Source organism: Terrapene carolina, unplaced genomic scaffold (assembly GCF_002925995.2).
Source record: "Terrapene carolina triunguis isolate 2854851 unplaced genomic scaffold, T_m_triunguis-2.0 Scaffold517, whole genome shotgun sequence".
Lineage (NCBI taxonomy): Eukaryota > Metazoa > Chordata > Testudines > Emydidae > Terrapene > Terrapene triunguis.
Window position 1 is genome coordinate 6,093,203 of NW_020664868.1, and position 19,464 is coordinate 6,112,666.

The following is a 19,464-nucleotide window of genomic DNA, read 5'->3' on the forward strand; positions in this document are numbered from 1 at the left end:
TGGCGCACCCCCCCCCGTCGTTAGCCACTGCCCCCCTCCGCCCCCCCCCCGGCTGGCGAGCAGGGATCCAGCCAGCGGCAGAACCCACCAGCACTGACCGGGGGGGGGGGGGCAGACAGAAAACACGGGACAATTTGCCTGTTTTTAAGAAAAAGTCGGGACTGGTCCCTTTAGAAACGGGACATCGGGTCCCCCTGGCCTTACCCAGGGTGGGGCAGCGCCACACACCCACCTCCTCCCCTCCCCTCAGGACCAGCCCGCTGGCCAGGTTGTAGGTGGGAAGCCAGAGCTGGGCAGTGCGGGGCAGCTGTTCCTCTGGCTGGTGGGGCCAGGGAGCCGGCAGCCGGGGCGTTCCCCCGTCTGCTGCTGGTGCCAGGGCTTGCGACTGCTCGTCTCCCAGCCTCCTGGGGACTCCTTATGCAGATGATAAGAGCCGCTCGGGTGCGGGGACCTGGCTCCGGGGCCGGCAGGGCCCTCGGGGATTAGCCACCGCAGGGGGAGCCTTTCTGGCACACAGCCCCTCGCTACCCCTCTCCCTGCAGCCTGAGCTGCTCCCTGCCCCCGCCTGCATCCTGAGTGATTTTCAAACTTTTTGAGCTGAGACCCCCCTCCCCCCTTTGAGTTATATATTTTTGGTTGCATCCCCCCATAACCCAGACAGGCTGGGTGGCCTGCTGAGGTGAGTTAGGGGGTGGAGGTGGCATGCCCTCTCTGAACCCCGCTGTGTGGAGCAGGCCCCCCTCCAAATAGAAGTCAAACTATGCCTATACCCAAGGGTCCCAGCCCAAAGCCCTCCTGAGTCTGCTCCCTGCCCCATTGGGCCCTGGAGTTTCTATAGTATGTTGAGTGGGGGCTTAGAAAGAAAAAGATTGAGAACCCCTGCTCCAGGAGTTGTCAAAGATAAGTGCTAACTGTTTCAAGATTGCTTCAGCTAACTCCTTTAGTACCTTAGGATGAATTTCATTAGGCCTTGCAGACTGTAATACATCTAACTTATCCAAATATTTATGAATGAGGGCTGTTGATTAACTGCAGTTAACTCATGCGATTAACTCAAAAAAATTTATCGCGATAAAAAAAATGAATTGTGATTAATCAGTTTTAATCGCACTGTTAAACAATAGAATACCAATTGAAATTTATTAAATATTTTGGATGTTTTTCTACATTTTCATATATACTGTGTTCTGTGTCGTAATTGAAATCAAGGTGTACATTATTTTTTATTACAAATATTTGCACTGTAAAAATGATAAAAGAAATACTATTTTTCAGTTCACCTCATACAAGTACTGTAGTGCAATCTCTGTCATGAAAGTGCAATTTACAAATGTAGATTTTTTTTTTTGTTACATAGCTGCACACAAAAACAAAACGGTAAAACTTCTGAGCCTAGAAGTCCACTCAGTCCTACTTCTTGTTCAGCCAATTGCAAAGACAAACAAGTTTGTTTACATTTACTGGAGATAATGCTGCCCTCTTCTTAGTTACAATGTCACCAGAAAGTGAGAACACGCATTTGCATGGCACTTTTGCAGCCGGCATTGCAAGGTATTTATGTGCCAGATATACTAAACATTCATATGCTCCTTCATGCTTCGGCCACCATTCCAGAGGACATGCTTCCATGCTGATGACACTCGTTAAAAAAATAATGCATTAATTAAATTTGTGACTGAACTCCTTGGGGGAGAATTTTACGTCCCCTGCTCTGTTTTACTCGCATTCTGCCATATATTTCATGTTAGAGCAGTCTCGGATGATGACCCAGCACATGTTGTTTGTTTTAAGAACACTTTCACTGCTGATTTGACAAAACACAAAGAAGGTACCAATGTGAGATTTCTAAAAATAGCTACATCACTCGACCCACGGTTTAAGAATCTGAAGTGCCTTCCAAAATCTGAGAGGGACGAGGTGTGAAGCATGCTTTCAGAAGTCTTAAAAGTGCAACACTCCAATGCAGAAACTACAGAACCCGAACCACCAAAAAAGAAAATCAGCCTTCGGCTGGTGGCATCTGACACAGATAATGAAAATGAACGTGTGTCGGTCAGCACTACTTTGGATCGTTATCGAGCAGAACCCATCATCAGCATGGACACGTGTCCTCTGGAATGGTGCTCGAAGCATGAAGGGATATATGAATCTTTAGTGCATCTGGCACATAAATGTCTTGCAATGCTGGCTACAACAGTGCCATGCGAATACCTGTTCTCACTTTCAGGTGACTTTGTAAACAAGAAGCAGGCAGCAGTATCTCCTGCAAATGTAAACAAACTTGTTTGTCTGAGCAATTGGCTGAACAAGAATTAGGACTGAGTGGACTTGCAGGCTCTAAAATTTTACATTGTTTTACATTTGAATGCAGTTTTTTGTACATAATTCTACATATGTAAGTTCAACTTTCATGATAAAGAGATTGCACTACAGTACTTGTATTAGGTGAATTGAAAAATACTATTTCTTTTGTTTTTTTACAGTGCAAATACTTGTAATCAAAAACAAAGTGAGCACTGTACACTTTGTATTGTGTTATAATTGAAATCAATATATTTAAAAAGGTTTTTCATTATTGTTTAACACTGCGATTAATCGCAATTAATTTTTTTAATTGCTTGACAGCCCTATTATTAACCTGTTATTTCCCCATTGTGGTTTCTGTTCCTTCCCCCTCTTGGTTAAGAATTATTGTTTTACGTATCTGGTCACAATTAAACTTTTTTAGTGAATGTAAAAAGGCATTAAACACCTTATTCTTCTTTTAGTCATCTGTTATGAGCTCTCCTTCCCTGGTAAATAGAGGACCTACACTTTCCTTTACCTTTGTCTTGCTCCTAATATATTTATAGAACCTTTATCTTATTGCCTTTTATGTCACTTGCTAGGTGTAACTCATTTTGTGAGTTAATCTTTCTGATTTTGTTCCCACATGCTTGTGCTACTCTTTTGTACTCATCCGTAGCAATTTGTCCATGATTCCACTTTTTTTTAGGATTAGTTTTTATTTTATGGTCATTAAAGAGTTCCTGATAGAGCCATATTGCCCGCTTACTATTCTTTCTATCTTTCCTTCACATTGTGATAGTTTGGTGTTGCTCCTTTAATATTGTCTCTGAGAAACTGCCAGATCTCTTCAACAATTTTTTCACCTCAGATTTTATTCCCATGGGACCTCACCTACCAGCTCTCCGCGTCTATTGAAGTCTGCCTTTTTGATTTCCATTGTCCTTAGTCTGTTACTCCCACGCCTTCCTTCTCATAGAATCTTGAAATCTATTATTTCATGATCACTTTTGCCCATATTGCTTTCCACCTTCAGTTTCCTAACTAACTCCTCCTTGTTCGTCAGAATCAGGTGTAAAATGGCCATCCTCCTGATACTCCTTCAATCTTCTGAAAGAAACAGGAGGCCCCAGTACATTGCAAGAACTTATTGGATACTTTGTGTTTGGTTGAATTATCTTTTCTAACAGATGTCTGGATAGATAAAGGTCCCCCCCCCCCATTATTAGCTATGTTTTGAATTTTTCTGTTATATGCATGACAGTCTAGAACATCAGTGTGCAGGGAAAGAGCCTGGGGGGGAATTGTGCCTATTCTGACATGTTTCCTATCGCTCTTTTTGCCCTGACAGGCTGCGGCATAACATCCCTGTTTTGCTCCAGATCATTCCATCCTTCCAGGGAACAGGGAAGGGAAATGGCTGTAGAGGAGCCAGTTGAGGTAGGGATTATCAGGGAGTTGCTGGTGGGTTCCCTTTGGCGGGAGAAGGGCTGTAAATACATAGGAGGTGGGCACTTTGGGGGGGTTGGTCAGGAAATACACCAGGTGGAGAAAGGGAGGGGGACAGGGTCTGATAAACCTGCTGAGATTTGTTTACTGTGAGGCCTAGATCCTAGTAATAGACCCATGGGCTTGGTAGGTGGGAATTCCCTGATTTGTGAAACAGAAAACAACCCTGCTGGACTGGGCTGCGAAAACTTACCAGACTCCAGTACTGGAGCCTGAACCTACTAGCCCTGTTGTGAGATCTAAAGGGGCACCCACCAGTGAAGCCCAGGGAAGACACCCCATTCCTACAATATGGTTTCTGGCAATGGGGAGGGGTTCCGATTCACACCAGGGAGAGTTGTCCCTGGACCCTGCTTGGGGCACCATCTCCTGTATCAGCCTCTGGCTAGTAGGTGAGTGGTGAATGTGAAGACCCCTGCCCCCTCTGTCTGCTGGGAGGGCTGAGGGGTGTTCTCTTTCTCCCCTCACCCTCGGGCTTCCTGGCTGCTCTGATGGGGTAGGTGTGGGACTTTGTTGCCTGTCTGACTCCCAGAGTTCCCATGTGATTGGCCCTTCTCCCCTAGGAGTAGTGGGGTTGTCACTGGGCAGCAGGTACTGAATAGGGGGCTTTTGCTCTTTCAGGGGCCGGTGGCCTTTGAGGAGGTGGCTGTGTATTTCACCAGAGAAGAGTGGGCTCTGCTGGACCCCGCTCAGAGAGCCCTCTACAGAGACGTCATGCAGGAGAACTATGAGAATGTGACCTCACTGGGTAAGGATTCCTGTCCCCTCGGTTATCAGAAGGGAAAAAGAAGCGTTAAGGTTCACAATACCTCGCGATGCAACCTCAACTCTGCCTTGTTTCAGCAACACACCAACAGGCCAGTGACACATATACTAGTATTCTACCCTCCCTGCTACGGAACACTTTGGGAACAGAGCAGAGGAGCCAGATAGCACCAAGTCTAACATCTTCTCTTTGCTCAGGCAAAGGTTTGGATTAGGTCCAGTGTATGGAACAGAAGCTACCTACACCTGGCCTGCACTCAAACATTGAGCCTACTACCCACAATCCATCTCATACTTTCCTAGTGTTACCACCCTTTACCCTTGCAGTGAGGATTATGAGTCATTGCCTTCACTTATCCCTCACTATGGCACCAGATTACTGACAACCCTCGTGGGAAGAACACACCCTTGTGCACCTTTATTGACACAACCTACAACACTCAGCACTGAAATTAGGAACATGTGTTCCTTCAACTGTCACATGCACCTCTCTTCATATCACAGTCACAGCTCTGCCAAGCTGCTCCAACAATTCCTTCCACCGTTCATTTAAAGCTACAGCTGACACAGTGCACGTAGCAGGAGTGCATGCAGATAAAGGCTGGCATTCAAATCTGTACAATGCAACACAAACAATGGCATGTTCTCTTAGTTCTTCCTCCTATTAATTATTCATCAATACATTTGAATGCCAGGGAATACGATTAGGTCATCTGTCTGACCTCCTGTATAATACAGGCCATACCATACAGCTTCATCTATTTATCATTGTAGTGAGATGAATACCTGGTGTTTTCATGAAAAATCTTCCAGAAAGGCATCCAGTCTTGCTTTGAACAGTTCAAGAGATGGAAAATTTACCACTTCCCTGGGTAGTTAGTTAACCTTTGTACCACCCTTACTGACCTATTTCCAGTGACATTTGCCAGTTCCAGAATTAGGAGATGGGGCAGAGTTAAGGTTGCATTGCAGGGCTGGTGTGTAGTTTTTCTTCTCATTTGCTGGTTTTCAGAGGTTTTAACTATCTCCACCATTCACATGCTGGAAGGGCATGAGGCAGCCCTGGCAACGAAAATGATCAGGGGGCTGGGGCACATGACTTACAAGGAGAGGCTGAGGGAATGGGTTATTTAGTCTGCAGAAGAGAAGAGTGAGGGGAGATTTGATAGCAGCCTTCAACTACCTGAAGGGGGTTCCAAAGAGGATGGAGCTCGGCTGTTCTCAGTGGTAGCAGATGACAGAACAAGACGCAATGGTCTCAAGTTGTAGTGCGGGAGGTCTAGGTTGGATATTAGGAAACACTATTTCACTAGGAGGGTGGTGAAGCACGGGAATGGGTTACCTAGGGAAGTGGTGGAATCTCCTTCCTTAGAGGTTTTTAAGGCCCGGCTTGACAAAGCCCTGGCTGGGATGATTTAGTTGGTGTTGGTCCTGCTTTGAGCAGGGGATTGGACTAGATGACCTCCTGAGGTCTCTTCCAACCCTAATATTCTATGTTTCTATGATTCTATTCTATGACATCCTTAACTCTGTTTTAATGTAGTTTCTTGGCATTTAATTTCCTTGATTTCTTTTTAATGGACTTTTTTTTGCCAGTATAAGTGTGTCTACATTAGAGCTTTTCCCGGCAAACTATGGCAGGTAGGTATGTGATTTTTCACACCACTAACCGACAGCAATCCTGGCAAAACTCTTAATGAACAGCCAGTCTAATATCTCCGTGTAGATCTGAGAGTACTTTAAAATATTGTTCTTAACACAGAAATGTTGGAAACTTCAAAGAGAGACTCCTCAGAATGCAAGCAACATTGTCTGAAAGTTGTCAGTGATAGGGCTCAGACTCAAATGCATGATGTAGCTCAGGTTCAAGGACCTAGGATGTCCTCTTGAGCCAACCAATTACTGTGACAGCAGACTGCTGGAAACCCTCTAGCTGTTAAAAGACCTTCATCTTTCTGCACACGTGAATTTCCATCTCTTTGATTTATCATTCATCAGCCATCTCCTCGAAGGTCAACGGCCCCTGAAAGAGCAAATGCCCACACTCAGTACCTGCTCCTTGAGGGAGGAGGCTTTTAGGTTTATTAGGAGCTGGGGAACCTCTTGGGAAAGGAGGAGCCTGTACAGGAAGGATGGGGTCCACCTAAGCCAAAATGGAACCTGACTTCTGGCATGTAAAATTAGAAAGTTTATGGAGGAGATTAAATTAAGGGCTGGGGGAAAGGCAACAGGTGTGGAGGAACACATGGTTCAGATGGAGCTTTCCCTTAGAGGAGGATCTCTTAATGGGGATTCCCTATATCCTAGTAAAGAAGTGCGGCTAGAAGTTCATAAAGTACAGGTAATAACTGAAGAGAAACAGTTAAATGAAAAAGAGTCCTATTCAATTACATCACATGAAGTCAGACAGCTAAATATTGACAACATTTTTAGAAGGCTAGATACTAAGATGGGTGAACTTGAGTGCCTGGATTTAAATGAGAATATTGAAATAATAGGTATCATAAAAACTTGGTGAAATAATGATAATCAATGGGACATGGTAATATCAAGATACAAACTATATAGGAATGACAGAGTAGGTTGTGCTGGTGGGGGAGTGGCACTATATGTGAAAAAGAATAGAGTCAAATATAGTAAAAAAAAAAAATTCAAACTGTGTCATAGAATTTGTATGGATAGTAATTCTATGCTTGAATAATAAGAATATAGCAGTAGGAATATGCTACTGACCATCTGACCAGGATAGTGAATATGAAATGCTCAGGGAGATTAGAGGCTATATGAATAGAAATCTCAATAATAGTGGGGGATTTCAACTATCCCCATGTTTACTGGGAACATGTCACCTCAGGGTGGGATGAAGAGATAAAGTATTTAGAAACCATTAATGGCTGCTTTTAGGAGCCCCTAATCCTGGAACCCACAAGGGGAGAGGCAGTTCTTGATTTTGTCCTAAGTGGCACACAGGATCTGGTCCAAGAGGTTAATGCAGTTGAACTATTTGGTAATAAAGACCATAATATCATTAAATTTAACATCCTTGCAAGGGGGAAAATACCAAAGAAGCCCACTGCAGTAGCATTTAACTACAGAAAGGGGAACTACACAAAATTAAGAGCTAATTAAATGGCAATTGAAAGGAACACTCACAAAAGTGAAATGCCTGCAAGCTGCATGAAAACTGTTTAAAAACGCCATATTACAGGCTCAAAATAAATGTGTACCCCAAATGGGGGTGGGGGGAAACTGTAAGAGGACTAGAAAGTACAACCACAGCTAAGGCAGTTAGAGGCAAAAAGCCATCTTTTAAAAATTGGAAGTCAAACGCTACTGAGGAAAATAGAAAGGAGCATAAACTCTGGCAGGTCAAGTGTCAAAGTATAATTAGGCAGGCCAAAAAAAGAATGTGAAGAGCAACTAACAAAACTCACTGAAACTAACAACAATTTTTTTTGAAGTACATCAGAAGCAGGAAGCCTTGCCAAAGAATCAGTGGGACCACTGGGTGATTGACGTGCTAAACAAGCACTCAAGGAAGCCAAGACCATTACAGAATAACTAAATTAATCCTTTATATCAGTCTTCACTGCAGAGGATGTGAGGGACTTTCCTCCACCCGAGCCATTCTTTTTAGGTGACGAATCAGGAACTGTCCCAGATTGAGGTGTTGATAGAGGAGGTTTTAGAACAAATTGATAATTTAAACATTAATAAGTCACCAGCACTAGATGGTATTCACCCAATAGTACTGAAGGAACTCATACATGAAAAGTGCAGAACTACTGACTACAGTATGTAACCTGCCATTTAAATTGGCCTTTTTAACAAATGATGGGTGATAGCTAATGTAATACTAATATTTTTAAAAGGCTCCAGAGGTGATCGTGGCAATCAGAGGCTGGTAAGATTAATTTCAATACAGGGCAAACTGGTTGAAAACTATAGTAAATAAGAGAATTATCAGACACATAGATGAACATGATTTGTTGGGGAAGAATCAACAAGGATTTTGTAAAGTCAAATCAAGCCTGACCAATCTATTAAAATTCTTTGAGGCGGTCAACAAACGTGGTCAAGGGCAGGGCCGGCTCTAGGTTTTTTGCCGCCCCAAGCAAAACATTTTTGGCTGCCCCTCACCCCAGCCCTGGGCTCTCCCCCCCCCCCACCCGCACCCCCTGCCGCCCCAACTCTGGCAGCGTTGGGGTAAGCAGCAGGGCTCCTGGGCCACGCCTCAGCCCAGGATCCCTCAAGCCGGGGCTCCTGCCTCCAGGACTGGCCGGGACCGGGGAGGACAGAGCCGGGGGACTGCCTCGGCAGGGGGCTGAGGAGCCGGGGCAGGGCAGCCCCAGAGGGAGCGGAGCCCCAGAGAGCAGGATGCGGGCCCCGCAGGGCAGCGCCTCGCCCTCTATGGCCCCGCTCCTGCTGCTGCTCCTGGCCGCCCTGCCGCAGTCCCTGGGCGGCTCTGGCCACTTCGCCCAGCCCCGGCTGCAGCGCTGGGGGGCGGCCGCCCTGCGGCACCTGCAAGCGGCTCCGAGGGGCAGCCCCCAGCCCGACTCTCCCGCGCTCGGAGCCCGCCCGGCCATAAGGTGCGGGCGCTGCTCCCCGACGCGAACCGCAGTGGCCCCAGGGCGCCCCCGGTGCAGGACGTGCTGCTGCTGCCAGGGCCGGCTCTTTTGGCTTTTGCCATCCAAGCGCGGGGAAAAAAAAAAAAAAAGAGGCTGGCTGGAATGCCGCCCCTGAAAATGTGCTGCCCCAAGCACCTGCTTGGTTTGCTGGTGCCGGCCCTGGCCAAGGGTGATGCAGTGTGCTTGGAATTTCAGAAAACGTCACCAAAGTCTCTTAAGCAAAGTAGGCAGTCATGGCATAAGAGGGAAGGTCCTCTCATGGATCGGTAACTGGTTAAAACATGGGAAACAAAGGGTAGGAATAAATGCTCAGTTTTCACAGTAGAGAGAGGTAAATAGTGGGGTCCACCAGGGATCTGTACTGTGCCCACTGTTCAACATATTCATAAATGAACTGGAAACATGGGGAAACATAAAGGTGGAGTGGAGGGCCCAGCAGTGGTCGTGTTGAGGGAGAGTTGGGTAGGTGATGTGAGTTAGCTGGGGGAGGGGAACACTGGGGTCAGAGGAACAAGGGGAGTGACGGGGTTGGAGAGTGGTTGGTCTAGGAAGCAGCAGGGTCTGGTGGGGGTGGGAAGGGAAAGGCTGGAGACTGACTGGCTAAGCGTCAGTTCTGCAGAAAAGGACCTGGGGATTACAAGCGGACAAGAAACTGGATATGAGTCAACATGTGCCCTTGTTGCCAAGAAGGCTAATGGCATATTGGGCTGCATTAGTAGGAGAATTGCCAGGAGATCGAGGGAAGTGGTGACTCACAGATGCATGGGCAATGGTTATTCCCCTCTGTTCGGCATTGGTGAGGCCACATCTGGAGTATTGCATCTAGGTTTGGGCCCCCCACTACAGAAAGTATGTGGACAAATTGGAGAGAGTCCAGTGGAAGGCAACGGAAATTATTAGGGGGCTGGGGCACATGATTTATGAGGAAAGGCTGAGGGAACTGGACTTGTTTAGTCTGGAGAATTGAAGAGTGAGGGGGGATTTGATAGCAGCCTTCAACTACCTGAAGGGGGGTTCCAAAGGGGATGGAGCTCGGCTGTTCTCAATGGTGGCAGATGACAGAACAAGGAGCAATGGTCTCAGGTTGCAGTGGGGGGGGGTCTAGTTTGGATATTAGGAAAAACTTTTTCACTAGGAGGGTGGTGAAGCACTGGAATGGGTTACCTAGGGAGGTAGTGGAATCTCCTTCCTTAGAGGTTTTTAAGGCCCGGCTTGATAAAGCCCTGGCTGGGATGACTTAGTTGGTGTTGGTCCTGCTTTGAGCAGGGAATTGGACTAGATGCTCTCCTGAGGTCTCTTCTAACCCTATTCTTCTATGATTCTAGCTCAAGGATCTGGAAGGGTTGGTGTTGGTTAGAGAAAAGGGAGCATGGGTTCTGTAGTGGATGCTTCAGGAAATAGGCGTGCTAGCAATGGGACGAGCAAAGGGACACAGTTTTGGCAGGAGCTGTTGGGAATCAGGACAAAGAAACCATTGAGACAGTGGGATAATAGGGTGGAAATGGCTGGGGAGCAGAAAATTTGGGAAACTGGTAGTGAGGAGGGCTATGGGCCATAGGAGGGGAGGAGAGAACACAAGGAATGATTGCTCCTGGGGTCCCAGCATAGGCTCCAAATTCTGCTCTACCCGGTGGGTGCTCGACCCCGCCTCTTCCCGCCCCTGCACTGCACTCACCCTGCCCCCACTCCACCCCTTCCCCAAAGTTCCCGCCTCCTTCCCGCCCCCATTCCACCCTCTCCCCCAAATCCCTGCCCCCTGCCCCACCTCTTCTCCGCCTCCTCCCCTGAGCGTGCCACATCCCCATTCCTCCCGGAAAGTCCTAAGCGCCGCCAAACAGCTATTAGGTGGCGGGGGGGAGGGCGGGAAGCGCTGGGAGGGAGAGGAGGGAGCGGGGAAGCGGTGTGCTCGGCAGGGCGGGAGAAGGAGGTGAGGACGGGGGAGCTTGGCTGCCAGTGGGTGCGGAGCACCTGCTAATTTTTCCCCAGGGGTGCTCCAGCCCTGGAGCACCCATGGAGTCGGCGCCTATGGGTCCCAGGAGGTGGGGAAGGGTGAGAGCAGTTAGAGGAAGGGTTTGAAGATCACTGTGATTGACAGGGGTAATTGCATCTCTGTGCCCTTCCTTGTCTCTCTGAGTGTCCCCCCCACATAGCTGTCAGGCCTCGTGCCTTTCCCACTCCTGCAGTGTGTCTGGGCCTCTCTCTGTCAGTAAGAAGCAGTTCCAGGAAGATTTCCTCTCCGGCTTGAGTCTTCTCTTTCTGGGACATGCAGTTAGCTGCTCTGGGTTTTAGGAGCCCCTTTGATTGTGAGTGTCTGGCTGTGTGTGTTCCCAGTAAACATGGGCAGAGTTAAATCCCTCATAAGAAGAGTTTCCTGCACCTTTGAGCACCTGGGGAGCTGGCCCCAGGATTTTACTGCTTTAAAACGAGAAGGGTTTAAAATAACAGAACTTCTTTTGTGTGTGACGAATGTCGCATTAATTCACCTGATCTCACTTGTCTTCTTTCCCCTGGGCAGGGTTTCCAGTTTCCAAACCTGATATCTCCCAGCTGGAAAGAGGGGAAGAGCTGTTCTCCCCAGATCTCCAGGGCTTAGAGCTCCCAAGAGGCATCTACACAGGTGAGTAATCATTAAATGAACTCAGTGCCAGAAGGCAGCAGCTGGGATTCCCAACAAAGACCTTGCGAGCTCTCTTGGTTCAGGCTTGTCCGCAGCAAGTGTCATATCCTCAGGGCAGATATTGCTCATGGCTTCCTACCCATCCTGACTATCTCCTGTCACTAGCTTCCTCCCTGAACTTCCTTCTCCCTGAGTGTTTAAATGGGACTGGATGTAGAATTGATCCCCTCCTCTCTTCCCTTTGGCGACGAGTTTGGGGAAATTCAGTCCCTCATTTTTTTTTCCATCTCCAGCTGTTCTTTTCATTTGTTCTCCCCTTTTGCATTCCTATTTCTGATTTTTTTCTCTCTGTCCCAGCAGGTGATGGGATGGTGAGTGAGACCTTGGAGCAGAAGCCTCAGCAGGAAGATGATGAGCAAGTCAAACCACCTGGGACATTATTGCAAAGATGCAAAGGGAGTATGTCTAGGAATTGTGAGCAGGGAAAAGCCTGTGAGAGTCAGCACAGGCCAGAGAAGTGGCAGGGAAACCAGCCAACACAGAAAGTTGGTAAATCTGTTAATTGTTGGGGAACTCACAAAGGCCTCAAGGAAACCACGACCCAGCAGAGAATCCCCATGGGAGAGAGAAATAACACATGTGTTGAGTGTGGAAAAAAGTTCAGTAGGCCTGCACTGCTTCTTAGCCATCAGAGAATCCACACAGGGGAAAAACCCTATGAATGCTGTGAGTGTGGGAAAACCTTCACTGAGCGCTCAACCCTTATTAAACATCAAAGGATCCACACAGGGGAGAAACCCTACGAATGCTGCGAGTGTGGGCAAACCTTCACTGAGCGCTCAACGCTTATTCAACATCAGAGGATCCACACAGGGGAGAAACCCTATGAATGCTGTAAGTGTGGGAAGACCTTTGCTCGGAGCTCACACCTTATTAGGCATCACAGAATCCACACACAGGAGAAACCCTATGAATGCTGTGAGTGCGGGAAAACATTCACTGAGTGCTCATCCCTTATTCAGCATCAGAGGATCCACACAGGGGAGAAACCCTATAAATGCTGTGAGTGTGGGAAAACGTTTGCGCGGAGCTCACATCTTAATAGGCATCAGAGAATCCACACAGGGGAGAAACCCTACGAGTGCTGTCAGTGCGGGAAAACCTTCACTCGGAGCTCACACCTTATTAGGCACCACAGAATTCACACAGGGGAGAAACCCTATGAATGCTGTGAGTGCGGGAAAACCTTCACTCAAGACTCATCCCTGATTAAACATCAGAGAATCCACACAGGGGAGAAACCCTATGAATGCTGGGAGTGCAAGAAAACATTCGTTCGGCGCTCACACCTTAATAAACATCAGAGGATCCACACCAGGGAGGAACTCTATTAATGTTTCGAATGTGGGGAATTCTTCCATCAGAGCTCAGCCCTTATTACTCCCGCGGGCATTCTGCACCAAAAAATTAAAAATTCTGTGCCAAAAATTAAAAATTATATGCACAATATTTTAAAATTCTGCAGAAATAAATAAATGCAGAGGCTCCAGCCTGGCAGTGGGGAGCACAGGCCACTGGCTTTATGCAGGTGGGAGATCACCCTGCAGCCTCCCCACCCTCCACCCCTGGGACACGGAATCAGTGGTGAGGCTGCACCCAACCCTGACACAGCACAAGGCCTGCCCCAGAAACACTCTGGGGCCCTGCCCCTCTGTGCCAGGAGCATCCGGTGTGGGGCAGGCAGGCTCAACCAGGCAGGAACCAAGTGTGAAGGGGCTCAGTGTGGAGGAATCCAGGTGTGGGGTGAGAGGATTGTGCGTGGGACAATCTGGGTGCAGGCAGCTCAGTGTAGGGTGTAGATGTGGAGGGGATCTGGATGCACAGTGACTTGTTGGGATTCCATGTGCAGGGGTAATGGGACTCTGCAAGTGCTTCCAGATGAAAGTGGTTGGGGCTCAGCGGAGGGGTCTGGGTGTGGGGGTCTCAGCAGGGGGGTCTGGATGCTGGGGGAGTGGGGCTTGGGGGTCTGGGTGCAGTTAGTTGGGGGTCAGTGGCATGGGGGTGTGGATGTGGGGACTCAGGGTGGTGCAGAAGGGTGGGGGTTTGAGTGCAGGGAGCTCAGTGGGGGGTGGTCTGGGTGCAGGGCTTGGGGTCTGGAGACTGGGGGGCTCCCGATTCAGGGGTTGAGCTTCAGTTGGATGGGGTTTGGTTATGGAGGGCTAGGGGGGTTCTGGGTGTACAGGGGTGAGGCTTGGCGGGGGTGTCTGGGTATGGGAGGTCCAGATGCATGTAAGTTGGATGTACAGTGACTCCTCCCCCCGCAGCTGAGGAGTGATGGAGGAGGATGCTGAGTTTCCTGCAGTTTCTGGGGGTGGGTCTGACACAGTCCCAGCCACTCCTTGCAGGGGAAGAGGAAGTCCCATCCTCTCCTGCCTCCAGCCCAGCCGGGACTAGCAGCTGATCCCAGCTCAGGGTAGGAGCCATTGGTTGGGGTATCCCCAGCCCTGTGGTGATTTACCTCTCCAACAGCTGCTCCGGGTGCATGAAATGATGTACCTGTGCAGCTACGGGGTGGTGCGTAACTGCTCTTGCAGCTTCCCTGTCAGAAAGTCATTTTTCTGCAGGGAAGGAAAGAAATCTGCAGGGGACATGAATTCTGCGTACGCTCAGTGGCACAGACTTCCTCCAGGAGCAGCCCTTATTTATCACTAAGGAAGCTGCAAGAGGAGATAAACACCAAAACTTTGTGTAGGGCTGAGAAAAGATTTTGTTTCCCTTTTGCTGATGCCCACATAGTGAGCTTTAAGGCAGCATTTGTGTCACCATTTTCTTTCACTTCCGCCAGCTGAGTTGTGTGCTTTTCCCTTGTGCATCTCAGCCTCACTTGGAGTGAATAACACAGTCTTTTTTATCAACTTCTTTGTCCTATGTCATGGAAGTGTGCGTCCCTCCAACAGGAATGTCAATCAACTCCGGGTGGGGGAACCAGGAGTGAATGCAGCTTGGTACACGGATGTTAAATCTATCTGGGTCTTGATTCCACTAGGATTTTCCATGGAGTTAGCTAACTTGTATTAGCTATCCTGATGTAAAACTATAACTATTTTTAAAATGAAAGAAAATAGCCCATATTTAGTGGGCAGGTTAATTTAGCAGATTTCCTCAAGACTTGACATGACCTCATCACTGTTCTATAGTCCAAATGAATTTGGGGCATCACATTTAAGCTTTTCTTCACACTGCAAAGCAACTGTTAGTCACCAGGTTCCCCCTAGGGACAGAAGGGGCAGACACCCACAAAACACATCTCTTCCTGCCTATTGCATTCTCCACACCTGAGAAGACACAATGACACAACTGTTTAACTTTGATGGAGGGGTCCTGCCCTAAGGCGTTTGGTCAGTAAGATGACTGAAGCATGTGTTTAGAAAAATTTGCTTTGAAACGAAGATAATTTCTTAAGTATGTGTTAGTAAGCGTTTTATCTTTATTTTTCTTGTAGCCAATTATGATGGTTATGCCTCATTACCTGTACGCATATAAAATCTCTCTTTGTAGTTGATAAACTATATATAACTATATAAGTCGGTGTGTTTAAACTGATGTTTCTGAATAACTAATTGAAATAATCTTACATATTATTCTCTTAAAGGTTTATTGGACTTCAAATATTGTGTACTGTCCAGGAGATACATTTCTGGGGAAATCTGGGACTGGGGGTGTATTGGGGGGTCACCGTGTAGTATAACCAAGGCTGGGAAGAGACAGAGTGTAACCCAAGTGTGGCTGGCAGGCTGCAGTTACACACACACACACTCAGGGTGTGTCTTGCATGCTGGAAGGCTGTTTGTGAGTGGCCCAGGTGGGAACTACTTCAGCAAGGCATTGTAAGGCACCCAGGATTTCAGGGCAGGGGTAATACAGCTGCTCATTCGTCTGGATTGTACCCTGGTATGTCTCAGCTCCACAGGAGGTTACTCCTGACGTCATCTCCTAGCTAAGCCTGTGGTTTGGGAAATGCTGTCCCTAACTATGGCGATGTGGAGGAAATACACCTCTACCCCGATATAACATGAATTCGGATATAACGCGGTAAAGCAGCGCTCTGGGGGGGCGGGGCTGTGCACTCCGGCGGATCAAAGCAAGTTCGATATAACGCGGTTTCACCTATAACGCGGTAAGATTTTTGGCTCCCGAAGACAGCGTTATGTCGGGGTAGAGTTGTAAAAGTGGGTTTTTGTTGACGTCACCCCTCAGCAGGAACTGCAAATGTGTGTGAAATATAATCAGCGTTGAAGCTGAGATAGCTGCAGGAAAATAAATAACTATTTTTGCTTAGAAACCCCATCTCAGGTAGTTAACAGAGATTGTGACCTAAGCTTATGTCTAGCTCCTAACTGACACCTGTGCCACCAGTTTAAAGGAATAAACTGGCCATGTTTGCAGAAGCTATTCCTGACTAGCACCGCTGAGATTTTGGGTGGTTTGCTAAATGATTCTACTCCAGGGAAGTGTACTTTTAGCACGGTGAAGGATTTGGCAAGAACTCGGATAGAAATAGCAGGCACCCAACTGTTGGTCCCCAAATACCCAGTTCTGTACCCCACATATGGTACATCCCAAAGACACAGCTCCAAACATGCACTCCAAACCCAAGCAGACTCATGATCCCTAACTCCAGCCATTCCTCCAACCCCAGCTCTGAACCGCCAGATACACCCGCCCCAAGCTGCGACGGTCCCTTCACACTCAGGGCGTAGCCTGGGCTGCAAGATCTGCACCAGTTCTAGGCCCTGATCTCCTCTTTCAGCTCCCTGGGCCCAGCCACTCCCTGGCTCAATTTCACCGACCCTGCAGCAGAGGCTGCTCCTCTCTGCACTCTCTGGGATACTTGTCCACCCCGTCCTACTGCAGCCTTGGGCAGCCCCCTCTCAGGTCTGTGGGGGAGCTCAGGGACCTATGTTTGAGCTATTGAAGTCCTCAACTTGTGGTTTAAAGACTTCAAGGTGCAGAGAATCCTCCAGCAAGTGACCCGTGCCCCACGCTGCAGAGGAAGGCGAAAAAACCCCAGGGCCTCTGACAATCTGCCCTGGAGGAAAATTCCTTCCTGACCCCAAATATGGCGATCAGCTAAACCCTGAGAATGTGGGCAAGACTCACCAGCCAGACACCCAGGAAAGAATTCTCTGTAGTAACTCAGATCCCACCCCATCTAACATCCCATCACAGACCATTGGGCATATTTACCGCTAATAGTCAAAGATCAATTAATTGCCGGAATTAGGCTATCCCATCATACCATCCCTTCCATAAACTTATCAAGCTTAGTCTTGAAGCCAGATATGTCTTTTGCCTCCACTACTCCCCTTGGAAGGCTGTTCCAGAATTTCACTCCTCTGATGGTTAGAAACCTTCATCTAATTTCAAGTCTAAACTTCCTGATGGCCAGTTTATATCCATTTGTTTTTGTGTCCTCTCCCTCCCTGGTATATATCCCTCTGATATATTTATAGAGAGCAATCATATCTCCCCTCAGCCTTCTTTTGGTTAGGCTAAACAAGCCAAGCTCTTTGAGTCTCCTTTCATAAGACAGGTTTTCCATTCCTCGGATCATCCTAGTAGCCCTTCTCTGTACCTGTTCTAGTTTGAATTCATCCTTCTTAAACATGGGAGACCAGAACTGCACACAGTATTCCAGATGAGGTCTCACCAGTGCCTTGTATAAAGGGAATAAAACCTCCTTATCACTACTGGAAATACCTTGCCTGATGCATCCCAAAACCGTATTAGCTTTTTTCACAGCCATATCACATTGGCGGCTCATAGTCATCCTGTGATCAACCAACACTCCGAGGTCCTTCTCCTCCTCTGTTACTTCCAAGTGATGCGTCCCCAATTTATAACAAAAATTCTTGTTATTAATCCCTAAATGCATGACCTTGCACTTTTCACTATTACATTTCATCCTATTACTATTACTCCAGTTTACAAGGTCATCCAGATCTTCCTGTAGGATATCCCGGTCCCTCTCTATATTGGCAATACCTCCCAGCTTTGTGTCATCCACAAACTTTATTAGCACATTCTCACTTTTTGTGCCAAGGTCAGTAATAAAAAGATTAAATAAGATTGGTCCCAAAACCGATCCCTGAGGAACTCCACTAGTAACCTCCTTCCAGCCTGACAGTTCACCTTTCAGTATGACCCGTTATAGCCTCCCCTTTAACCAGTTCTTTATCCACCTTTCAGTTTTCATATTGATCTCCATCTTTTCCAATTTAGCTAATAATTCCCCATGTGGAACCGTATCAAATACCTTATTGAAATCGAGGTAAATTAGATCCACTGTGTTTCCTTTGTCTAAAAAAATCTGTTAACTTTTCAAAGAAGGAGATCAGGTTGGTTTGGCATGATCTACCTTTTGTAAAACCACGTTGTATTTTGTCCCAATTACCATTGACCTCAATGTCCTTAACTACTTTCTCCTTCAAAATTTTTTCCAAGACCTTGCATACTACAGATGTCAAACTAACAGGCCTGTAGTTACCCAGATCACTTTTTTTTCCTCCTTTCTTAAAAATAGGAACTATGTTAGCAATTCTCCAGTCATACGGTACAACCCCTGAGTTTACAGATTCATTAAAAATTCTTGCTAATGGGCTTGCAATTCCATGTGCCAGTTCCTTTAATATTCTTGGATGAAGATTATCTGGGCCCCCCGATTTAGTCCCATTAAGCTGTTCGAGTTCGGCTTCTACCTCGGATGTGGTAATATCTACCTCCATAGCCTCATTCCCATTTGTCATCCTACCATTATCCCTAAGCTCCTCATTAGCCTCATTAAGACTGAGGCAAAGTATTTGTTTAGATATTGGGCCATGCCTAGATTATCCTTAACCTCCACTCCATCCTCAGTGTTTAGCGGTCCCACTTCTTCTTTCTTTGTTGTCTTCTTATTTATATGGCTAAAGAATCTTTTACTATTGGTTTTAATTCCCTTTGCAAGGTCCAACTCTACATGGCTTTTGGCCTTTCTCACTTTATCCCTACATGTTCTGATCTCAATAAGGTAGCTTTCCTTGCTGATCCTTCCCATCTTCCACTCCTTGTAGGCTTTCTGCTCTTTCTTAATCACCTCTCTGAGATGCTTGCTCATCTAGCTTGGTCTACAACTCCTGCCTATGAGTTTTTTCCCCTTTCTTGGGATGCAGGCTTCTGATAGTTTCTGCAACCTTGCCTTGAAGTAAATCCAGGCCTCCTCTGCCTTTAGATCCACAAGTTCTTCAGTCCAATCCACTTCTCTAACTAATTTCCTTAATTTTTTAAAGTTAGCCCTTTTGAAATAAAAAACCCTAGTCACAGATCTATTTTTGTTTATCCTTCCATTTAGTTTGAACTGAATTAGCTCATGATCGCTCGAACCAAGGTTGTCCCCTACAACCATTTCTTCTATGAGGTCTTCAAAACCAAATCTAAAATGGCATCCCCTCTTGTTGGTTCAGCAACTACTTGGTGAAGGAATCCATCAGCTATCACATCCAGGAAAATCTGAGCCCTATTATTACTACTAGCACTTGTCCTCCAGTCTATATCTGGGAAGTTAATGTCTCCCATGATCACACAATTCCCATTAGTGTTTATTTCATTAAAAACATTAAA

General features: G+C 47.0%; 1 protein-coding gene across 1 annotated transcript in view; it reads left to right on the forward strand.

The window, feature by feature from the left end:
• LOC112107877 (zinc finger protein 271-like) overlaps window positions 1–19,464 on the forward strand; it is an 879,239-nt gene that overhangs the window by 849,250 nt on the left and 10,525 nt on the right. The window contains 1 exon segment of the mRNA XM_029913212.1: window positions 12,491–13,250. Within this exon segment, the coding sequence (XP_029769072.1) occupies window positions 12,491–13,250 (760 nt within the window).